Raw genomic sequence first — 20,238 nt, 5'->3', positions numbered from 1 at the left:
TGTACTGTGGTGAATGTGGTGAATAATGTTTATTTCTATTGACATCTCTAGTTTTACGAGACAACCAACTACTACTTAATTAAAAATTAGGTTTAATCAAGTTAGAATTACATGTTTAATGGAGTTATTGATATTTTAGTGTATGGTTTTCTTTTCAGACCTGAACCTGATATGAATGTTTACGATGGTTCTTCTTGTTTAAACTAAAAAGAAAAAGGAATTACAACTCTTACAAATTAAAAAAGTCATATATTAATTAAAATTAGTAATATTTCACAAACTTGTTAAGTATTATAATAACTTTAATAAACTTATTAAGTTAGCTGCGTAATATATGGAATCCTATATTAAATTAAGTTAGACAAAATTGATAATGAAATGATATGTTACAATTATTTATTTTCTAAATATATAGCATTGTTGAAAAATATAATTTTTATGATGAAACTTTGTGATTTAAAATTTATAACACTGTAAAGAATTTTTAACGGTGAGAAAATTATTTGGTAATAAAAAATGAAAATTTAAGTTATAATTTAAATAAATGATTTAAGTTAATATTGGAAGTATGTTTTTAATTTTTGAATTATTACAATTTAGTTATTCCAATGCCTAAAGAAATTGTACTGACAAAACCCTCATTTCCATCAAACCCAACACTTCCCACCTCAACCACGACCCCCTCGTTTGTCGCTTCCACGCTTCCCAGTTCGGAGGTACGCTATTTCTCTTTCTCTTCATTTCTATTCACCCTTCTTCATAACATGCTTCTTCCATCTTCTTCTCATTTCAACCTCGCAACTCTCAATTTTTGTGTTTCCGCTTCTTCTACATCAAATATTAGCCCCAATTTTATCTATTGCATTCTATTGTCCTTCATTCATCTTGTTTCCAGGGGTAAAATCCAGTAATCAGTATTGTACTGTAGTGTGAATTCCCAACTTCACAATTATGAATGTGTATTTGTCAACATGGTTTTATTCAGTAATCAGTGGTGTGTTGTGAATATATATATATATTGCATACCGCTATTAGTTCATGTACATTTCCTTCAATCAAAGGGTGAAAATTCTTCCTTATATGTTTGTATGTGAAATGCAAAGAAGACATGAGTGACTGACTGAAGAGTATGAGGTCTTTCTGAGTCTCATTCTCACACAAACAAAAGGCTTACATCAGAAATTTTAGGCTGTCAAATACATAGCTTTTTACATTTTACGGGTGAAGTTGTATCTCTATGTTCCATCATGTGTAGATCTTAATCTGGTGAGAGATATGCAGCTTAGAAGGATTTGGGAAAAGATGTCAAATATTTAGTTTCTATAGTTTAATACTTTGTATAAAATTTACCAGAAAATTACTTTTTTTAAAATAGTTTTTTTCACCATTTCAATTTTTTTAATTATACTTGGGAAGAAGAAAAAAAAAATTGGAACTTTGGTATCTTGGAAAAAAATTTCACCTTTCCATTGTTAATCATGGATTTTACAGAGAGAGTTGGTGTGTAAGAGGAAAGTGTTGAAAAGCCCTAGCTAGCATTTCATCAACTGAGCTTCACTTTCTCTTTCGCTATGGCCTTCTATGGAGCCGCAAAACGTGTTTGTGTTTTCATAAGCCGGAATCGTTCATATTCTTCTTCTTCATCGGAAAACGTGAATCTAATAAAGCAATTGCGAGAGAGAACAAGCGCTCCGATCAAGGACGTTAAAGCCGCTCTGGTGGATTCCAATTGGGACATCGACGCTGCTCAGAAGGAACTCAGAAAAAGGGGAAAAGTTTTGGCTTCCAAAAAATCTTCTCGAATCGCCTCCGAAGGTTTGCTCGCCCTCGCCCAAACCCCCGCCAAAGTCGCTCTCATCGAACTCAACTGCGAGACTGATTTTGTCGCCCGAAACGATATTTTCCGACACTTGGTTTGTCTCTTCATATTCATCATATTTCAATTAACAATCTTTTTCACACATTTCCTCACTCACTCTCTTCTTCAATCTGCAGGCATTGTGTTTGGCAAAGCAAGCGTTGTCGCTCGATAGCTCTTCTTCTTCTGCCTTTCATGTCGGACCTCAATCTTTGGATGTACGTTAATTAACGCTCTTAATGTTGTTGCAATGAACCTCTTTTATATAAATGAACTGAGTTTCCTCGTTTCCTAAAATCCTCTCGAGTTACGATGTTGTCACAGTGTGTTTATTGACATCATTGCTTGTATTTGCCAGTACACGACGTTGAATCTTGAGCATCCGAAGATCAGCGGAGAAACTACCGTTCAAAATGCAATCACTGAAGTGGCTGCCATGATGGGGGAGAATGTCAGGCTTAGAAGAGGTTATGTCTTGCCTACTTCATCCAACGGTTTTATATCTACGTATCTTCATACCAGTCCCCAACCGGGTAAAAAATTCATTCCACTTCTTGTTTTTGTTCTTTTTACTTTTTGCTCTGCTCTTACCAATCTTTTGCCACTCTTGCATTGCATGTGAAATGTCGGGGCAGTGTATATATTTACACGCTTGAAGTTGTTGGAATGAGATCAGTATCATTTTGTGTTACTATATGTTGTTACCTTGCGGTACCTAGAAACTGGACCCAATAAGGATCCTGACTCTCTCCTGTTTGTTTGATTAGGTTTGGGTCGCATTGCTGGAATTTTGTCCCTTGAAGTAGATGATGGTAAAACACAAGTGGAAGCTCTACAGCGTGTTGGATCAGAATTAGCCATGCATGTAGTGGCAGCAAAGCCATTATTTTTAACAAAGGAACTCGTGCCTTCAGATGCTTTGGAAAATGAGCGAGAAATTCTTAAATCTCAGGTATATGTGGGTTTCTTTTGGATTCAAGCTCAGGCCTGTACTGAATTCATGAATCGTAGTTAATATGGAATTGCTAGGCTTCTGTTTGTTTTGGTCTTTAAGTATTACTAGAAATTCTGTCATTTATTTCAGCAATCTAAATTAATGAATTTAGATGAATTAGCCTTCCCGTTAGTAACAATAGAAAAACTGAGTAAAAACTGCTGTATTACTTCATTGATAACTTACATCACAAAGCAAAGTACATGTAGAACCATAAAGAGCCAAACAAACTTGACCAGCAAAAATAGCAAGCTGTCACAACATAAAATTGAGTTAACACCCTCTCAGATATTGTATCAATCGTTCTGTGCTACTTTAATTTTCTTGTTTCCTTAATTGACGTGTATTTTCCCATCTGGGGGATAGGTTTGAAAGTTGGCGATGCTTGCATAGATGCAGCAGACCAGAGGGTCTTTCTAAGGACTGTTTAAGATGGTGTTGTAGGTTTAATCTGGCTTGTACATAATAGTTTTTAACTATATTTCAATTGGCGAGGTATGGTTCAATAGAGAAAATGGACATTTGAACTAGTTTCTTTTGTGAACTGTGGCCAGTTACACCTGTACAAGAATGATAACCTTCTTGTGCCTGGATGAATAAGAGTTTAGGGTTGGCCTAGTTAGAGCAATTCAACTCTTTCTCTTGTAATTAAAATTCAGAATTGGAAGAAAACTTTGTTGAGCAGTTGGAATCTGCTCAATATTTTTTTCATTTCTTGATTCATATACTTCATATGCTAAAGTTCCACTTTTTTTATCAATATTTAAAAACCAAACGAAATTTTTTAACTTTTACTATGGTTTAATTATTTCAGGCAGAATCCTCTGGTAAGTCTCAGATGGCCGTAGAGAAAATGGTTGAAGGACGACTACGCAAGTATTTTGAGGATGTTGTATTTATGGACCAAAAGTTCATTATGAATGACACTATGAATGTGAAGGTATGTGATGTTTCTGTGAATTGAAATGGATTGATTTGTGATTTATGTCAGGGTGGAAATTATGATGGCTATAGCCATATGGTGGTTGTCAGTGTGAGTACTTGTTGTGGTGTTTACAATTCTTGGTAAGGTTCTGGTGGCAGCAAATGCATTCGTTATTCGGTACCATGGTTGATATGAGGGATTAATAAATTTGTTAACAGCCCCTGCATCAAGTTGTAGATCGCCTTAATTTGTGAATTTGGTGAAAAGTGACAATTATGATGTCTTAACTATTGAAAAAGGCAAAATAGAGGTGCACTTGAGGGTTAGAGTTGGGTTGTCTTATTTGGAAATGCCTGATTAATTATCACATTATTGGAATCCTACTTCGTTTTATGGTTGAAACTTTTTTTTTTTTTTTAATTTGAACTTACATATAGCCCACATGCCCCAATAATCAAAATCATCTCTAAATAGTGATGTCTCCTTCACTTCTGAGTTTATGATAATAAATAGGAAATGAGAAACCTATATTTGCTGCTGGGAAGCTGAGAATTTCTTCCAAGCAAATATGCAATATAGAACTGTAGGTAGTCATTCAAAGTTTCAAACTCGTGGTTAACCTCAGTATGTTTCCGGACACTAATCAGAAAATGAAGGTGTTTTGTTTATTGTAGTGCCATTAAGCTTCTAGACTGTGCCTTTGACTAGCGTTATAAATATATTTAGTGGAATTACAAAGTGCATACTCTTTAGATGTGTATTTGCTATTTATGTGTGTGAAATGCTGTGTACCTTTTGTGAAGCATCCATCTTAGACCAATTTGTTTGTTTGGTAATTGATTTTCTAGTATCTCTCATTCTTCTTTGCAGGCGGTGCTGGATAATCTATCCAAGGAGGTGGGTTCATCTGTGAGGGTTGTAAACTTTCTGAGAATGGAAGTTGGGGAAGGAATTGCAGGGTAAAACCAGTACATTTTTGGATAGTCTTTTCCTATCTTATTCTAGATTCCAATTGTGTACCATTGAAACGAAAATCATTGCAATTGTCCTTATGTTAAGGGTTTAACCAAAGTATTGTAGACATTATGTTTTGCTTGTTTTCACCATGCTGTAATTACAGGATTTGGGATTAAAGTGCATAAATAAACTTATATTATTACTTTGATATGTCTCTAGTAATGTGTCATTTTTAGCTAATTAAAAGTGTTAAATTTCTCCGTTTTATATGATAATGTGTACAACCTAAAGTATTTTTTACCTCACCTACCTAAAATGATTATGTTATGTCTTCATACCTAGAAACTTCAGAATCAGTCAAGTTCCTTTTTGGCTTTGCAGCGTTCTATTCCTGACTGACCCATCCAATGCTCTCAAACAATTGAGAATAAAGTCGTTGATTAAACTCCCATTATGCTTTTCATGTCTGAGAGTTTATTTAAATTTACTTTTTGGATTGAATTAACAATTTTTTCTGGCCATCTACATTTTTCAGGCAAGAAACAGATGATGCATCTGAGACTGTCGCCCAAGTTGCGTAAGTTTAAGGAGTTTCTGTCTATTCGGGGAGGGAACCCTCTGAGAGCTCTGCTTTGTTTTTAAGGCTTTTGCTCTCTAGCCGATTATATTCAAACATATATGTTCCGATATTGATCAAGCGACGAGGTACATGATTCGGTTGAAAATTTTGCTCGGTAGTGGGAATCATAAATGATTTCTGTTAGACTGTATTACTTTAGTTGAACACATTAGCGTGGCTCTCAAAATAATAGTTATTGTTATATATCTTGAGTTCACAGTTTCTCGATTTTATTTTTTCAGAGCTAGCAAATAAATTGATACTTTGGAATTAACGGAACAATTGTGGAACAGCAGACATGTTTGTGTTTGCTTATTATGTATTTTCAATTTTAGTCCCCTTTAAGTGATTTAAATATAGTGTGAATCCCATTTTCAAAGCTAGTTTTGCGCATTAATACGCTGCACTTTGAACGTTCTATATATTATGTTTAACTATTTGTAGTGTACATTTGGACGCACGTTTCGTGGCCTTGGTTTTCAATCATTAACAGAGTAATCCAACTAAACATTTGGCTACTGTAGAATATGGGTTGTTTCTTCACGCATCTCCATGACTTTTGTGATACTCCTATGATCTAAACACAAGTACAGAGTCTCTCATATTTTTTTTTGTATTACTCTTTGGAAGTGTTAAATGAAATATTTGAGTAGTATGATCGGAAGAATTTTGAGTTCACTGATATGGCAAATAGTACTGTACTCCTTTAAACAAAAGTATCGTAAATTTCCGAACTCTGTTGTCGTTTTTCATGTATTGATTTATAATCAGTTGAAAATTGATGCTTTGAACCATTTTTCTGGTTTATGAAGACGCAATGGATGAGGAAAGTTCCTACTGTGTAGATTGTGATCTTGCAAGTCGTTTTTTTACATTGTCTTGTATTATAATAGAGAGGGTGTGACAATTGGAAAATGTGGAAGCGCAACTGCTATTGCTTCCACCCAACATTAACTCTTTGGGAATCAACTCAAGCACAAACTAAGCATAATAATTTAATACTTAAGAAGGAAGCATGAGATTTTCCATCATCACACACACAAACCTAGGAGAAAAATAATGCAAAAAGAATGAAGCCAATTAGTTTATCGTAGGAAACATGTGTAGGTAATCATGAATACAAGTTCATAGAGGTATGAGATGTCATCCAACAGTCTATGGGATGGAGAAACATGTCCAATTATTAATTAAAAAACAACGTAGAAGCTAGCATCAAGCTTCCTATTCATTGCAATCAAGACATAATTCTTTTCATATATATATGACAATAAATAATAGGATTGAATATATTTATAGTAATTGGATGTCAAATTATAATTTTTTTCTTTAAATTTTGATACATTTTTATTATCAATTTAAGAAACGAACGGGTATGGTTATTTTAATCTAACAATGCCGAATTTGTTTACATGTTAAATGAAGTTGATATTAACATTTGAATTGGAACATCTAAAATGATGTACATAGTTTAAACGTTAATCTGTAAGGACATTATTCGACACATAAAAAAAGTTTAAGATAACTAGATTATGAAAATTATTTGTTTAGTTTTAAAAAATTTGAAGACTAAACCATATCAAAGTTCGAAAAATGAACCGATTCTAATTTTAAAATAGTTATGGTTTTTGAAATATGAGAGAGGAACGACGTTATGAATATGAATATTGTTTATGACTTGTCCACAAACCGACACGGTCACCGCAAATGATAAAGTCACGCAAAGCTTCGAAACCAGTGTTTTAGAAATTGTCAAATCCGTGAATTCACATTCACATGCATTTTGATGAAACTTTTTTGCGTCCAAAAGTATACATACTATAATATAATAAATAAAGTCACTTCCTTATTTTATGCGGAAGCCACTGCAGATAATGGGATTTGTCATCTGTGGTGAAGGAATAATAATAATTATAAGGAATATTATTGCATTTGCGTTTCACGCGTACACTGTCATGGCTACAGATCATAAGCTTCCGTTTCTAAACATATAGAGGAAGAAGTAAACAAGTTATCAGAAACTACACGAAAATGGCACAGAAGCTTCTTCTTGCCACTAACGCGGACTCTGTTACAATGTCAACCCTATGTGTATTTAATTAACTACACCATTTCACATCACATTTTCTCTTTCTATATATAGACACTGAAAGTTGAAAGAAGCTGTGTTTTCAAAGTTGAAAGAAGAAGAAGATGGGGAACTACATTTCTTGCACTCTATCAACAGCAGGGAACAAGCATTGGAGAGGCATAAAGGTGATATTTCCAAGTGGTGAGATTGAGGAGTTTGAAGAAGGAGTTAAAGCAGCAGAACTGATGCTTGAGATGCCAAGTTTCTTTGTGGTGAACACTCGGTCTCTGCATATTGGACGAAGGTTTTGTGCACTCAACGCAGATGAAGAGCTTGAGTATGGGAATGTTTATGTGATGCATCCCATGAAGAGGCTTAATTCTGTGGTCAAACCATCTGACATGGGTGCCTTGTTACTCACTGCCAAAAGGGTCACTGCCAAAGTCAGAGTTGTTCCTGAGAAACAAGTGGAGGAGACAAAGCTGAAGCTTGACGACATTGAAGAGTTTTCTAGCCCCGAGTTCATGCACAGGTTGTCCATCACCAGGTCAAAGAAACCTTTGCTTGAGACCATAGCAGAGGAACCACTGTGTGCAAGATCATAATCAGAAGTTCTGCAGATTCTGGCTTTCTTGTGATTGGAACTGTTTAGGATTTTTTTTTTTCTTTATTGTGATTGGAATTGTATGTATTACTGAAACTAATTCAAGACATTAGACATGCAGTATTGTTAGACTATTCTTATATTCAATTGTTAGGTTTCATTGTAGAAAACTTCAACTCTATTGTTGTTGGATTTTAGTTGGGATTGAGAGCGAAATTTAATGATGTTTATTTCACAAGATTTGGTTATGATTACCAGATTGAAGGAATGTGAAGTTAGATGATGGTGGTTTCAGAAAACAACTTGAAGGCTTTCCAATTCGTTTACGCGTTTCTTCTTGTCTGTGGACATCGTGTGTATTATTTGACTTCTCAAACTTGTTGTTTTGTTTTTTCAATTAATACTGATTTGAGACTTCATTAATATACAAATATTATCTTCAAAGATCATAATGACATAAACTTAAAATTTAATAACCATCTTAAACAAGAATTAATAATTCACACAGTTCATCCTTTAATTTCATTTTGTGATATAACAAATCGTCTGTCTTGAAAACAGTAACATTTTTTTCTATTTCATTCTGTCCTAACAACATATTCCAAACCATTGTTTAATAGTAATGGTGATGTAGTCTTCAAAAATACTGAACTTGCTAGTATTGGGAAATGCATAACGAAATATGCTTGTTAGGGAATACAAGTGTTGAAAAAAATCTTCATGAATCTGTTAAGGCTACAAGTACACATTAAGACAATATTTGCTGTAATACATTTTATGATCAAAGGTTCATACTGCTACCTAAACGTAACTGCTCTAAATTCAATGGGATAATACAAAATTATGAAATTTACATTGCTATGTACAGAAATGATAGCAACTAGCAAATGAAATGAGTATAAAATCCGTTAGGTTATTATTATCTAGTTTGGCAGATCATTTCAGCTACCTCACCCATGACGCTTGTCCCTCTAATTTCTAGCAGTCGCAGAGCCAAGTCTTCTTCATCCATCTGTCTTAATCCGTTGCTCATTCTTTTCAATATACCCACCTCAAGCTCCTGGATCCACAGTGGCGTGCAGCTAACCATCAAGCTCATAACCCCTGACACATACGCACGCCAGGTTGCACAATCACAGCGAAGAGATACTTTTCCATCAAGTGCATTTGCAAGAAAATCTAAATGAATCCCAAGAACCTTTGGTCGTCGTTTTGATGCTGGTGATGAAGAGTCGATACCCCAGGCAAACGCTCCACCAAGTACGGCAAAACACGCAAGTGCATAACCTCTCAGCATAGCCACAACAACTCCAGGTTCTGCCCCTTCATGCTCTAACCCCTGCGCTGACAAAAACCAGGAAGGTAGAGTTTCTGTGATCAAAGATTGAACCAAACCTGAACCACCAGATATCCAAAGAAACGAAGCCCCAAGAAGAGCAGCATGCTTTACACGTGTCATTGATTCAGCAAGAGAAACCTGCCCGTATCTCATCCCATACTTGGTCTTCTTTAGCTTCTCCACTTCACCCTTGGGCAACCCACTGTTAGCTATATCTCTAACCGAAAGCATTAAAAGAGATACAATTTCTTCTGTCAAAAACATGACATCTCTAATAGACCGGTGAACTCTTAAGTAGAGAAACCCAGGAGCAACCGGAGTGATCCCTCTGTAGAAGTGAGAACCAAAGCCATGACCAAGGAGCGTGCCAACACCTCCGTTGTTATAAATACAGGCAGAACCAAGTCCAAGGGTGGAAGTGAAGCAACTTCTTAAGAGCTGAACTACAGCATCCCTGCTGTGGTGGAAGACAGTTGCAGAAGCAGAGAATACAAAAAAGTCACTCCAACGCTTCACCTTCTGAGCCCACAAAGCACCAACAATGGGCATACATGGCCAGGGGCAACCAGAAGAAAGGGCAATCAAAGATGGTCCAGCCAAAACAACGAAGCGCTCATAAGATTTATCCAGTTTATATGTTATTGTGAGACTCAGAAAAGCTGCCAACGGCAAAGGAAGTGTAGCTGGAGCATTACCATCTGCTAGCAGCAGTTAGAGAAGTAGTGTCAACTGATCAATTTTGTCAAAGATAGAAAAAAAGATACAAGAGATGCTGAAAACTGTCTGGACTACACAAAGGAGTCTATTTTATGCAAGATAATTACAGTAGATACAAATAATTATAGAAAATTTTATTCCTGTGAACATGATATGTCTATAAATCATACTATAATAACTTTGGTTCTAATTAAATATCCCTATGATTATAAAGATTCTAAAGATGGTCCTATGAGATCATCACAGATACTCAAATATTCTAAAGATGATATCAATAGACATTTCTCATATTTCTAACATATATAGAGAACGTTCACTTCATTTTTGGCTGATGTTCATATAAACAGGTAATGAAAACACGATCTGTCAAAAACTGGAGACAATGACTTCATATTTCTATGTCAATCATATAGCCCGTAGCTAATTCATCATCCACGAGTTATTTCCAAAAAATAACTACGAATATGCAGAACATGACAGATTAGTTGGTCTATAGGGAGAAAACGAAAAATGCAACAACAATCACCAAGGAAAGGATAAATTGAACTCAAAAAGAAGGATTCATCTAAAGAAAGTAAACTTGACAAACCTATAGCAAGGCTAGGGACATCAACACCTGTGGCTGCTAAAATTTTCTTGATTTGTTGCTCAACAATAGATAAATTTGCAGCAGGGCTTGGCCAATCAGTTCCGTTCATAAAAGCAGGCTTCCAAATGCCTCGTGTTACTTCAGCTGACAAGTAGCTTATAATAGTTCCCAAAGTTGCCGGAAGAAAATCAGCCAGATCTTTGAGACCTAGATAGAAATCAGGCAGATGATTTATTAAGCAAACAGCTGCCTAAAGAAAACTTAAAAAATAAGACAATGGCAACCCATTTCAATGAATTCCCAAACTTAGAATTTTTTAATTACCGTACAATTGTTCCAATAAGTTAATCTATCACAACTTAAAGAAGCATGGATTTACCTAGCATTAGGCCTAGCCTTCATCTTTGAAGACACTACTAAGATGAAGTTTTTTAAAAAATACCTTTTAATTTTGCTTGATAATTTTATGGTTCCTTAGCTTAATTGCAAACTTCTACACCACCAGTGATTTTGTCAAACAATTGGCATGCACTCCAAACATGTACGTCCACACTAGGGAGTACACAACTACAAGAGTAGTAGTGAGCACAAACCTATCTGGATTTGGGAGAAACGTAGCAGCAGGACAACAAACATGACCAAGTCTTTTCTTACGTCCTCAATTTTAGTTAAACATGCAAGAGAGGGTGCCTCTTCTCTTGCATCCTCCTCCTTTTATTTACCTTGCAAATCCCCTCTAAGAACTAACTCCTCCAAGCAACTAATTATAATAACTTTCCTAACTATCTTCCCAATCCTAGCAAACACAATTTATTTCAGTGACAAGTGGACAAGAGAGTTTGGTAGAACAATATCATTTTTATGAAAAAAAAAAGCACTTGTATTCAATCTTTTCACTTGCTAAGTCATTCCGATAGTCATGAGCCATGTTCAATATTTGATCATCATTAGTCCACAACTGACATTCTCACATTTTATAACATGAAAGCCTCAGTGTAATCCTGGAACAGTTATTAATGATAAGCAATTAAAAAAAAAAAAAAAGAGGCTAGAATGTATCCACGAGTGAACTGAGCAAACCTGTAGCCAATTCACGGGGAGAGAGTCTTCCATGTGCACAAGCAGTAAGAGCAGCATCAAGAACAAATGGAGTTGCTTCAAGGATGTCCCATGCAGGCACTTTAAGTTTCATCAGAGCATCATCCAGTGAAGAGCAAGATGAATTACTACTTCCTGAAGTTGTAGGCGTCAATGACTGAGCACTTCGATTTATCTTCTTGCATATCATGCTTAGTAGCGCTTCAACAATCTGAGAAACTGGCCCTCCGGGTGCAAGTGTAGAACAGGTAGATGCAATACATTCTCGATGTTGCCGATACCAAATGTTTAATTTTGGAAAGGATTCCATAAATAAAGGCTCTAAAGAAAAAGTTATCATTTTTGAAAATCTTCTACAACTTACTCGATCTTTTGGTGATTTCCCAAAGGATGCTAACATACAATTTCGAACCAATAAAAGGTACTCAGGACCTAACTGTGATCCTAATGCTGGAGTTGCTGCACCACCCATCACATGCTCAACAGGTGGATGATTAAACCGCCATAGTCTCAACAGGAGAATAAATGCATTAGAGAACACTGCATGACAAGTGAGTTTTTCACCAGTAACAGCAGTCCATGAGAGATTAGGAACAGATGATCCAAAAGCTTCGCATATTGGCATCAAAACAGCAGCAAGTAACGGAACCTGAAAGAAGAAATTAAAATGAATACATAGAATAGGACAACAAACTAAAAGCTTCAATAGTTATTATTGTGATTCCTCATAGATTAGGGAAGGGACCAATGTAGTTCTTATAAAACTTTGACAACCCTCGCCATATAAATTGGTTTTATGGAGCTTGAGTTAGGCCCTAAAATTTAATTCTAATATGGTATTAAAGCATATCCGATAATTGTTATTGGGTTACACATATTTGTGTACACCCTAAATGTCTACTCCTAGGCATCATGGGTGATGTCATTGGGCCACCAACATTTGTCTTCACTCTAAATATCCAATCCTAAGTGTGAAGGAGCATGTTGGAATCTAGTATCAACTAGAGATATAACCAATTTAATTATAGGGGTGCCGTTACAATGTCACCCACATTTGTCCACATTCTATATGTCTAGTCTTGAGCATCTAGGGTGGGGTGTTGAAATCATATTGACTAGGGAAATATTTCAATGTAGTCTTCGTAATGCTTGGGTAATCTTTTTCTTTGTCTGTATGCATAGGGTAGGGTTGTTCTAAAAAGCGTTTATGTCATTCATATTAGTTTTCCTTTTTCCTTTGAGTGAAACAAGAATGTACACCACTTGCTATATTAAATCAGAACATACCACACCGTGTAGGGAGAATATCTGAACACTGTCTACGGATGAAATTCCAATCAGAAGGACATTCAACAAAGGAGCATGGTTGATCAAATAGCTTTCAGTCCCAGAATATTTAGGAGGAACTGGAGGTGAAAGCATCTTTACTATGAAAAAAACGATATGTTCCTACATCCAAAGATAGTCATTACAATCATGAGTAAAAAATCAAAAACTGAAAAGGAATGGAAGCAAACAAAAATGAATTATCGAGAATAAAGCAAATAAGAAAATAAAATGAAAATGGTGTTGGGATCACCTGCACATTCCAACCACGTACTAAAGATGCCCCACAAAGAATGGTAGCAGCAGATATCTTTTCTTCATCCGAGCCATTGATTGCAAATTCAAATATTTTCTCAATCTCTGCTAAGCTTCCATTACATCCACGAGCTTAAATTCAGTTGTTTTACCACAAGTAAATATACAAATAGAGCATATGGTACCCTGAACTTCAGGAAACAGAAAAGTATAACTGAAGCCCAGGTATTAGCATACTACAGTCAATTGGACAGCTACTACTTTCAAAAACACATTAATGCACACTTTGAATGCGTATCTCTATTAAATATCTATGTATGCGTTATCTCTATTAAATATCTATGTATGCATTATCTCTATTAAATATCTACGTATGCATTTCTACTTTGCCTTTGATACAAGTAATTTTCTATTTTGTTTACCAGATGAAATGAGGTCCATTATCCAAGATACAATGGATGGGATTAATAAACCAATAGAGTTATTACTACCCTGCCCAAGTTTAATTAAGAAAAGGTACTCCTTAACAACTCTTTAAATAATATATGCAGTGTATCTATGGTATTTCAATATTAACTCTATGCTAGTACGTATTTGCAAACCATATTAAAGATAACTATAAAAGTCCTGTTTTTCCTTTCATATTTGGGGGGAGGGGGGGGCAGGGATATAGACAGCAGGATACATACTATAGAAAAAAAATTGTATTATCATACCAAAACTGAAAAGGAATCAGAAAAGTGAAATAGAAAAACTAGACAAGATAATAATTTTGAGTTGTCATTGCTGCCTTGCCATGTGGATATAGCACTCCTACAGAGCACATGTAATGTATGAGTATGACTACAGAAATGATATGAGGTAGCAGCATACCTAGAAGCAGGAGTTGCAACTAAGACATTAACCAATTGAGGAGTCAGTGGTGATCCCTTCATTAATGATGACCAGCTAGGTAGATGGTTAGGAATACTATGTGGCAGCTGATTGAAAGGTGCACTGACATAACCGGGCCAGAAATACGCGGAGGTATCAAGCAGATGCCTTGCTATACAAGCCTCCACAATCAGATGCCTTAAGTTGCCCGCTGCAAGAAAAAACATGATGAGCTATCACTCTCAAACCAAAGAGGTATAATAAGGGGCCCAAGACAAACACAAGATACCCTTATAAGAGCACACATCTGAGAACAAAATAATCAGAAGAAAAGAGAAAACTTGATCATTCACAACAAAAATATCAGGAGCATGATAGAGATTGAGCGAAGGTCAAGTTGAATAGCCCTGAAATTTATTAAGTAACAATTAACAGGATAAATGAAAGCATATCCATATTTGATCCATATTGCCTGTTTGCATTCACTAGTATTCCTACATTGTCATTTTCTTAATCACGAAATTTCTTACATGTTAGTTATAACTGTACAAAAGATACAAGCGAAAGTTGTCTGCTTTTATTTTAAGTTAGGTACTCCAGCTGTGAGTTCTTTCTATGACCAAACCAAACACCACTAGTGTTTCATATTATAAGAGCAATTACTTACAACAGTTGGTGGGCAAGTCATTCACATTGGTATATTCCAAGTATCCACTATGTCCTGATACGAACAAAGTAGCCTTGGCAGCGGCCTGATTGGATCCCCAAATAACAGATTGTGGTGGAGTGAGTAAATCTTCATAATCACCCAATAGCTGTAAACTGATAACCAATTCCCCACGACGCTCTCCCAAAGCCTGCTTGTCCATCCTTTGATTTGTAGGGCTACGTTCAGCTTCTTCAATGAGTTCCCCTTCCTCTTCTTCAATAAGGTTGGTAACTACAAGGGTTGTAATGCACAATAACATACACAAGCAGGTATCAAGGCGAGGCACTGGACCCTCACTTGGATCCCTCTCCTAAAAAATGGGGGAATGTGTACGTCTTAAAACAAGGGAACAGAGGCCAATAGCATAAAAAATTACAGTAACTAATTGCATTTTGTAAAAAACCAGTAAATCAGTTGAATGTAAACCGACCAACAAAGTAAAATATATAACAGATATACTGCAATATCTTATGTTCTTTGGGTGACTACATCTTATCATACACATGCTAAGTCCATCAAGCAGTCTATCTCTCTCTCGCACACACACAAAGTGTTTGTCCCTGTCCAAAATATGAAATTGCTAGTGTGCATTTCGTTTCAGGAATTACCCTTTTTCCACATGGAAGAAATCATCCCCTACAGCAAATTCTAGTTAATTAATATACCTCGGATCAACTCTTACCCTTTGAACTAGCCGTAGTGCTGCAATCCATAAACCTAAAAAAGCACAGTGCCATGCAGCACCATTAACTGCTTGCAAAGCCTTAACCAACCCTGCAATTAGCCAACAATCACTTCAACCACGCAGTTCAACAACGCATGAACAAAAATAAATTCCTATCATTGCCAGATTCACCGTTGAGTCCAGTAACCACTGCGCCACTGAAATTTATGCTTACCGGTAAGAACTTCAACAGCACTAGCTTCAGCCACGTGATTTCCATCCATTGCATCCTCAAGGATAAGATCAATAGGAAGCCAAAGAGAAGACCAATTATCTTTGCAAGACTGAACCGCGCAAGAGGCAGCCACAACGGCACTGAGTTCAAGCTTAGGTGTCGATTTCCATTCAGAAGACAAACCCTTAATCCCAGGAGCGGAGTTAAAATTCAAAGGCAAAAGCGAGTCAGGAGTGACCTGCTTCAAGCTCCTCAACACGGTCGAGTTCGCGGCAAGCCGCTGAAGCTGGTGAACAAAAGGTCCCCAGTGCGCTGGCCTACAAATAACATCCACCGAGTCAGCGTAAACACAAATAAATGCAGTTCTTAAGGTGCTTCTTTTGTCAATGTTCTCCCATAAGAACGAGCTTGAGAATAAGCATAACCAATTCAACTTCAATTCTAACTGGAGAACATAATGGGGGCGTATATATAAAGTTTCGGTGTAGCATGATAACACGAAGGCTTACATGTTTCGCTGAACGAGTGAGAGGATTCTGGAAGTGACTTTGTGGTGAAGAAAGCGAGAGATGGTCTCAATAGCCATGGCAGTGTTTTTACGGTGCAAGGTGTCTTTGGTGTGGTTGGGGGAGGCGTCAATGAGCATGTTATCGACATCGATCCATCGGGGCTTGTGTTGGAGAAGTCCCTCATCGTCCAAGGAAGCTTCGAGCAACTGCGAGACGAGCGTGAAGAGTAGGTGGACGAGAACGAGGCCGGGGTGGGGGTCGTGGGAAGAGGAGGAGTAGAGGTGGGAGAAGCGAAGGGCGTGGTGGATGGAGGCCATGACCTTGGGGTAGTTGGGGAAGTGGATGTTGGAGGAGAGGGAGAAGGCGTGGCGGTTGAGGAGGTCGATGTAGAGGGCGTAGGCGGCGGGGTGGAGGTGGCGGTGGGGGAGGACGCGGGTGGAGAGGAGAGAGAGGGCGAGCAAGGGAGGGAGGATTCTGACCGCCATGGCTTTCTCGAGAAGCTTCCATGCGAGAGGGACGTGGTTGTCGAAGCAGATGTAGGAGACCAGACGGTGTGCGAGGTCGACGGAAGGGAGGGAGACGCCGGCGGAGTTGAGGGCGGCGCTGACCTGAATTGACCACAGCAGAGGGTCGGTCTTCTTCTCCTGCGCCCACTTGGTGAGTTCCATTACTCCCTCCCACACCATCGCTTCCATTCACCGATCGATCTCTTCACTTCGCAGTTTCTTCGATTCAGACTTCACTCACACCATCTTCATCTTCTTCTTCAAATTTTGAAAAACAAAAAAAAAAATGTAGCAGTTGTGATTTATTATTTGTATGAGATAAGATTGGGACATTTAAAAAATGAAGCAAACTTGGACGGGGCTTTTGTTCAGTATTCAAAGTTTTCATAAAGTGAGTCTCAGCATTTCAAAGCATGGAATGGAATCATTCCCATCATTTCGTCAACATCTTCGTCTCTTTCCTTCTCTTTTCACGCACTCCACCACTCAAATCATTCAAACCACCAATTCAGGGCCTGCCACTGGGCCTCCGCTTCTTTTGTTCTCGACATGGAGGGCATTTCTTCCTGCACCCCCATTTTTTTTTTCTTCCTTCACTTCCACGGAGTGAGCAAAAGGCAAAACTGCCCCTTGCACCCACCACTCCCTTGCTGTTGGCCACCCTCTTTCCATCATTGTCACCAAATGTGTAATAGTTTAGAAGTATTTTATGGATTTCACAAATTTAAAAAAATTATATAAAAATAAACATCTTTAAACAGAAGAGTAAATCGAAGATTTTAATATTTAAGGGTTGTAGAGGAAACATATGGGGTGTGAAAAGTATTTCTAAGAAACATATGAAGCTAAAGCCTTTGGTGTCACAGTATTACGTGTCTCTGAAACTCGGTTGCATCAAGGAGATAAATGATAGAAGGGAGACGTAGAATTTGGTTGAGAATCGAGAATATGTACATTAATAATAATAATAATAATAATAATAATAATAATAATCGTAGAAAACATGTAGCGAAAGTTTTCATGGATATAAACATGGTATAATGATGTTAATATCTTTCATTTGTGTCATTGTAACTTTTTCAACTGTATTTTATTATATTCGGTCTAATACATGGTGATAAAATTTCTCAAGGCAAACAATTAACATGTATTATTCAATAGTTTTACGTTATTTATGAGTCGATATTGTACTAAAGAGAAAGGGGAGAAAGATTTGCATTATTAACAGAAATAACAAATTATATATCTAACTTATATATATCAACATTTCCCTTAAACTTAGGGTGGAATTATATTCCAACTTAAATTTATGTCTAAACTTAATAAAAGAAATAACAGATAAAAGTTTAGTGATGATTTGAACTACTTGATATTTGTTGGGAAGATGAACAAGTTTGACTTGTTGCATCAAAACTTTGTCATGTACAAAATAGAGGTCTAATTCAAAGTTTTTTTTGTATGAAAATGCATAATAGGATTAGTCGAGTGTAACACAACATCTAGGTTATCTGAATAGATGATTGGATTAGTAGAATAAAGATGAAACTCATGTAGAAGGGAAGAGATCCACATAATTTCTGATAAGACTACATCAATGCTCTTGTATTCAATTTTAATATTGCTGTGAGTGATCATTTTTTGCTTGTGAGAGAGCCATGAAATGATGTTGTTAGATAAACATAAAAACCCATTGCAGATTTTTTATCATCCAAATCAGCATCACTAAAACCGATTAGAATTAATTTGATGAAGACGAACAAGTAATAAGTAATCCATGAGTGACAATACTAGCCAAGTATCTTAAAATCCGTTTGACAACTTTCCAATGATGCTCTTGAGGGTTATGCATGTATTAGCAAATTTTGTTGACAACATAAGCAGTTTTCTGGTGTGTAAGGGTGATGTATCGAAGAGTGTCAATTGTTGATTTGTAAAGATTAAGATCTTCAAAAGTTGTGGATCCATCTTGTGTAAGATGATAACGATCTCTCCAAACAAGCACAAGCTTATCAACAAATGTTTATTCTATTACGAAGATCACCAGGTCGCGAAGCTTATTTAAGGGATGTTTTTTATTTACATTTGCATCTTTTGGAAAGAGCCACTAAATTAATTTCTCAATTAGGCGAAGAAAGTATGATTGCTTTACCAATAGTTGAAACTCAATCGGGAGATGTTTCAGCTTATATTTCTGTAAATGTAATTTCCATTACAGATGGCCAAATATTCTTATCATTCGATCTATTAAATGATAGAATAAGATTTGATATTAATATCGATATTTCAGTTTCCATAGTTGGATTGGTAGCTCAAATCAAAGCCATGAAACAAGTAACTGGTAAGTTAAAATTGGAATAAGCCTAATTCCCAAAATTAGAAGCTTTTGCATAATTTGCTTATAAGAAATAACCTTGAGATATATTTTGTTTGCGAGAGATGAACGACCCCTTAAGATGTCCATGTTGTCCTTATGTCAAGAAAAAAAAGTAATGGACTGGGATCTTTTAAAGTAAAAAGATGATTTAAAGTAGAAATGAGAGAGGTGATAGCAACATATTATGAGCTAGTAATAATGATGTCATCTACATATATCAATATGAATATGGTAACACCATTTGTAAATTTAGTGAGAAGGGAAGGATTGCTTCTTGTTACTAAAAATTCGAAACTCTTTAAAGTGGAGCTAAGTTTTTGAAACCTGTCTTTATGAGCTTACTTAAGGCTATAAATGACTTTATTACGTTTACACACTTGAGAGGAGTTTGAAGATACGAAATATGGTGGTTGTTTAATGAAAATATGTTCTTGTAGGTCACTATGCAAAAAAACTATTGATACGTACTCGACCGAGTCGGCCGCGATAAAAAACTTGGTCATATTCAGCATAGTCGACTCCGGTCAAAATTTGGTCGAATTAAATCGAGTCGGGCCCAATCAGAATTTGGCCAAGTCAGTCCTAGCTCAAATTTCGCATATTCGGTTGAGATAGCCCGAGACGAAATTTGGTCATGTTCTAACAAGTCGGTTGCAATCAAAATTTGGTCGTATTTAACTGAGTCAGCCCCGGCCAAATTCAGTCGAGTTGGCCTCGACCAAAATTCAGTCGAGTCAACCTTGACCGAAATTTGGCCGAGTCACCCTTGGCCCAAATTTGGCCGAGTCACCCTTAGCCCAAATTTGGTCATATTCGACCTAATGAAATTTATCCATTTTCATCTGAGTCAACTTTGATCTAAATTTGGCCAAATTCAGTCGAGTCGACTCGGCCAAAATTTTAACTGAGTCAGCATTGGCCCAAATTTGGTCGTATTTGGTCGAACCCCAAACGAAATTTAGTCGTTTCGGTCGAGTCGGTCGCACCAAAATTTTTCGTGTTCAACCGAGTTGGCTCTG

The 20,238-nt window shown here is 36.6% G+C and overlaps 3 protein-coding genes across 4 annotated transcripts; 2 read left to right on the top strand and 1 right to left on the bottom strand.

Moving 5' to 3' along the window:
- Window positions 1–573: 573 nt before the first annotated feature.
- LOC114182747 (translation elongation factor Ts (EF-Ts)) lies at window positions 574–5,736 on the top strand. The gene is made up of 8 exons (XM_085672650.1): window positions 574–716; window positions 1,492–1,913; window positions 1,996–2,076; window positions 2,217–2,391; window positions 2,626–2,810; window positions 3,667–3,792; window positions 4,648–4,736; window positions 5,270–5,736. Exons 2-8 carry the CDS (start codon window positions 1,572–1,574, stop codon window positions 5,313–5,315), a joined length of 1,044 nt encoding a protein of 347 aa, XP_085528776.1. The 5' UTR covers window positions 574–716; window positions 1,492–1,571; the 3' UTR covers window positions 5,316–5,736.
- A 1,559-nt stretch (window positions 5,737–7,295) lies between these two features.
- LOC114181508 (uncharacterized) lies at window positions 7,296–8,327 on the top strand. Its single transcript, XM_028067981.2, has one exon. It carries the CDS (start codon window positions 7,544–7,546, stop codon window positions 8,024–8,026), a length of 483 nt encoding a protein of 160 aa, XP_027923782.2. The 5' UTR covers window positions 7,296–7,543; the 3' UTR covers window positions 8,027–8,327.
- Window positions 8,328–8,728: 401 nt separating this feature from the next.
- LOC114182688 (mediator of RNA polymerase II transcription subunit 33B-like) lies at window positions 8,729–17,305 on the bottom strand. Of its 2 annotated transcripts, none has more exons than XM_028069603.2 (10): window positions 16,340–17,305; window positions 15,831–16,147; window positions 15,614–15,705; window positions 14,890–15,241; window positions 14,223–14,433; window positions 13,348–13,462; window positions 13,056–13,217; window positions 11,751–12,417; window positions 10,671–10,877; window positions 8,729–10,065 (listed from the first exon to the last, which is right to left on the bottom strand). In XM_028069603.2, exons 1-10 carry the CDS (start codon window positions 17,032–17,034, stop codon window positions 8,945–8,947), a joined length of 3,939 nt encoding a protein of 1,312 aa, XP_027925404.1. In that variant the 5' UTR covers window positions 17,035–17,305; the 3' UTR covers window positions 8,729–8,944. The 2 variants fall into 2 exon arrangements, with proteins under 2 accessions (XP_027925404.1, XP_027925405.1); XM_028069604.2 differs by having other exon boundaries at window positions 8,729–10,062; window positions 16,340–17,304.
- Window positions 17,306–20,238: the final 2,933 nt, after the last annotated feature.

The sequence above is a fragment of the Vigna unguiculata genome, chromosome 4, assembly GCF_037176805.1.
Source record: "Vigna unguiculata cultivar grain cowpea cultivar isolate G323 ecotype 2 chromosome 4, ASM3717680v1, whole genome shotgun sequence".
NCBI classification, from domain to species: domain Eukaryota; kingdom Viridiplantae; phylum Streptophyta; class Magnoliopsida; order Fabales; family Fabaceae; genus Vigna; species Vigna unguiculata.
This window is presented reverse-complemented; position numbering and strand designations above follow the sequence as displayed.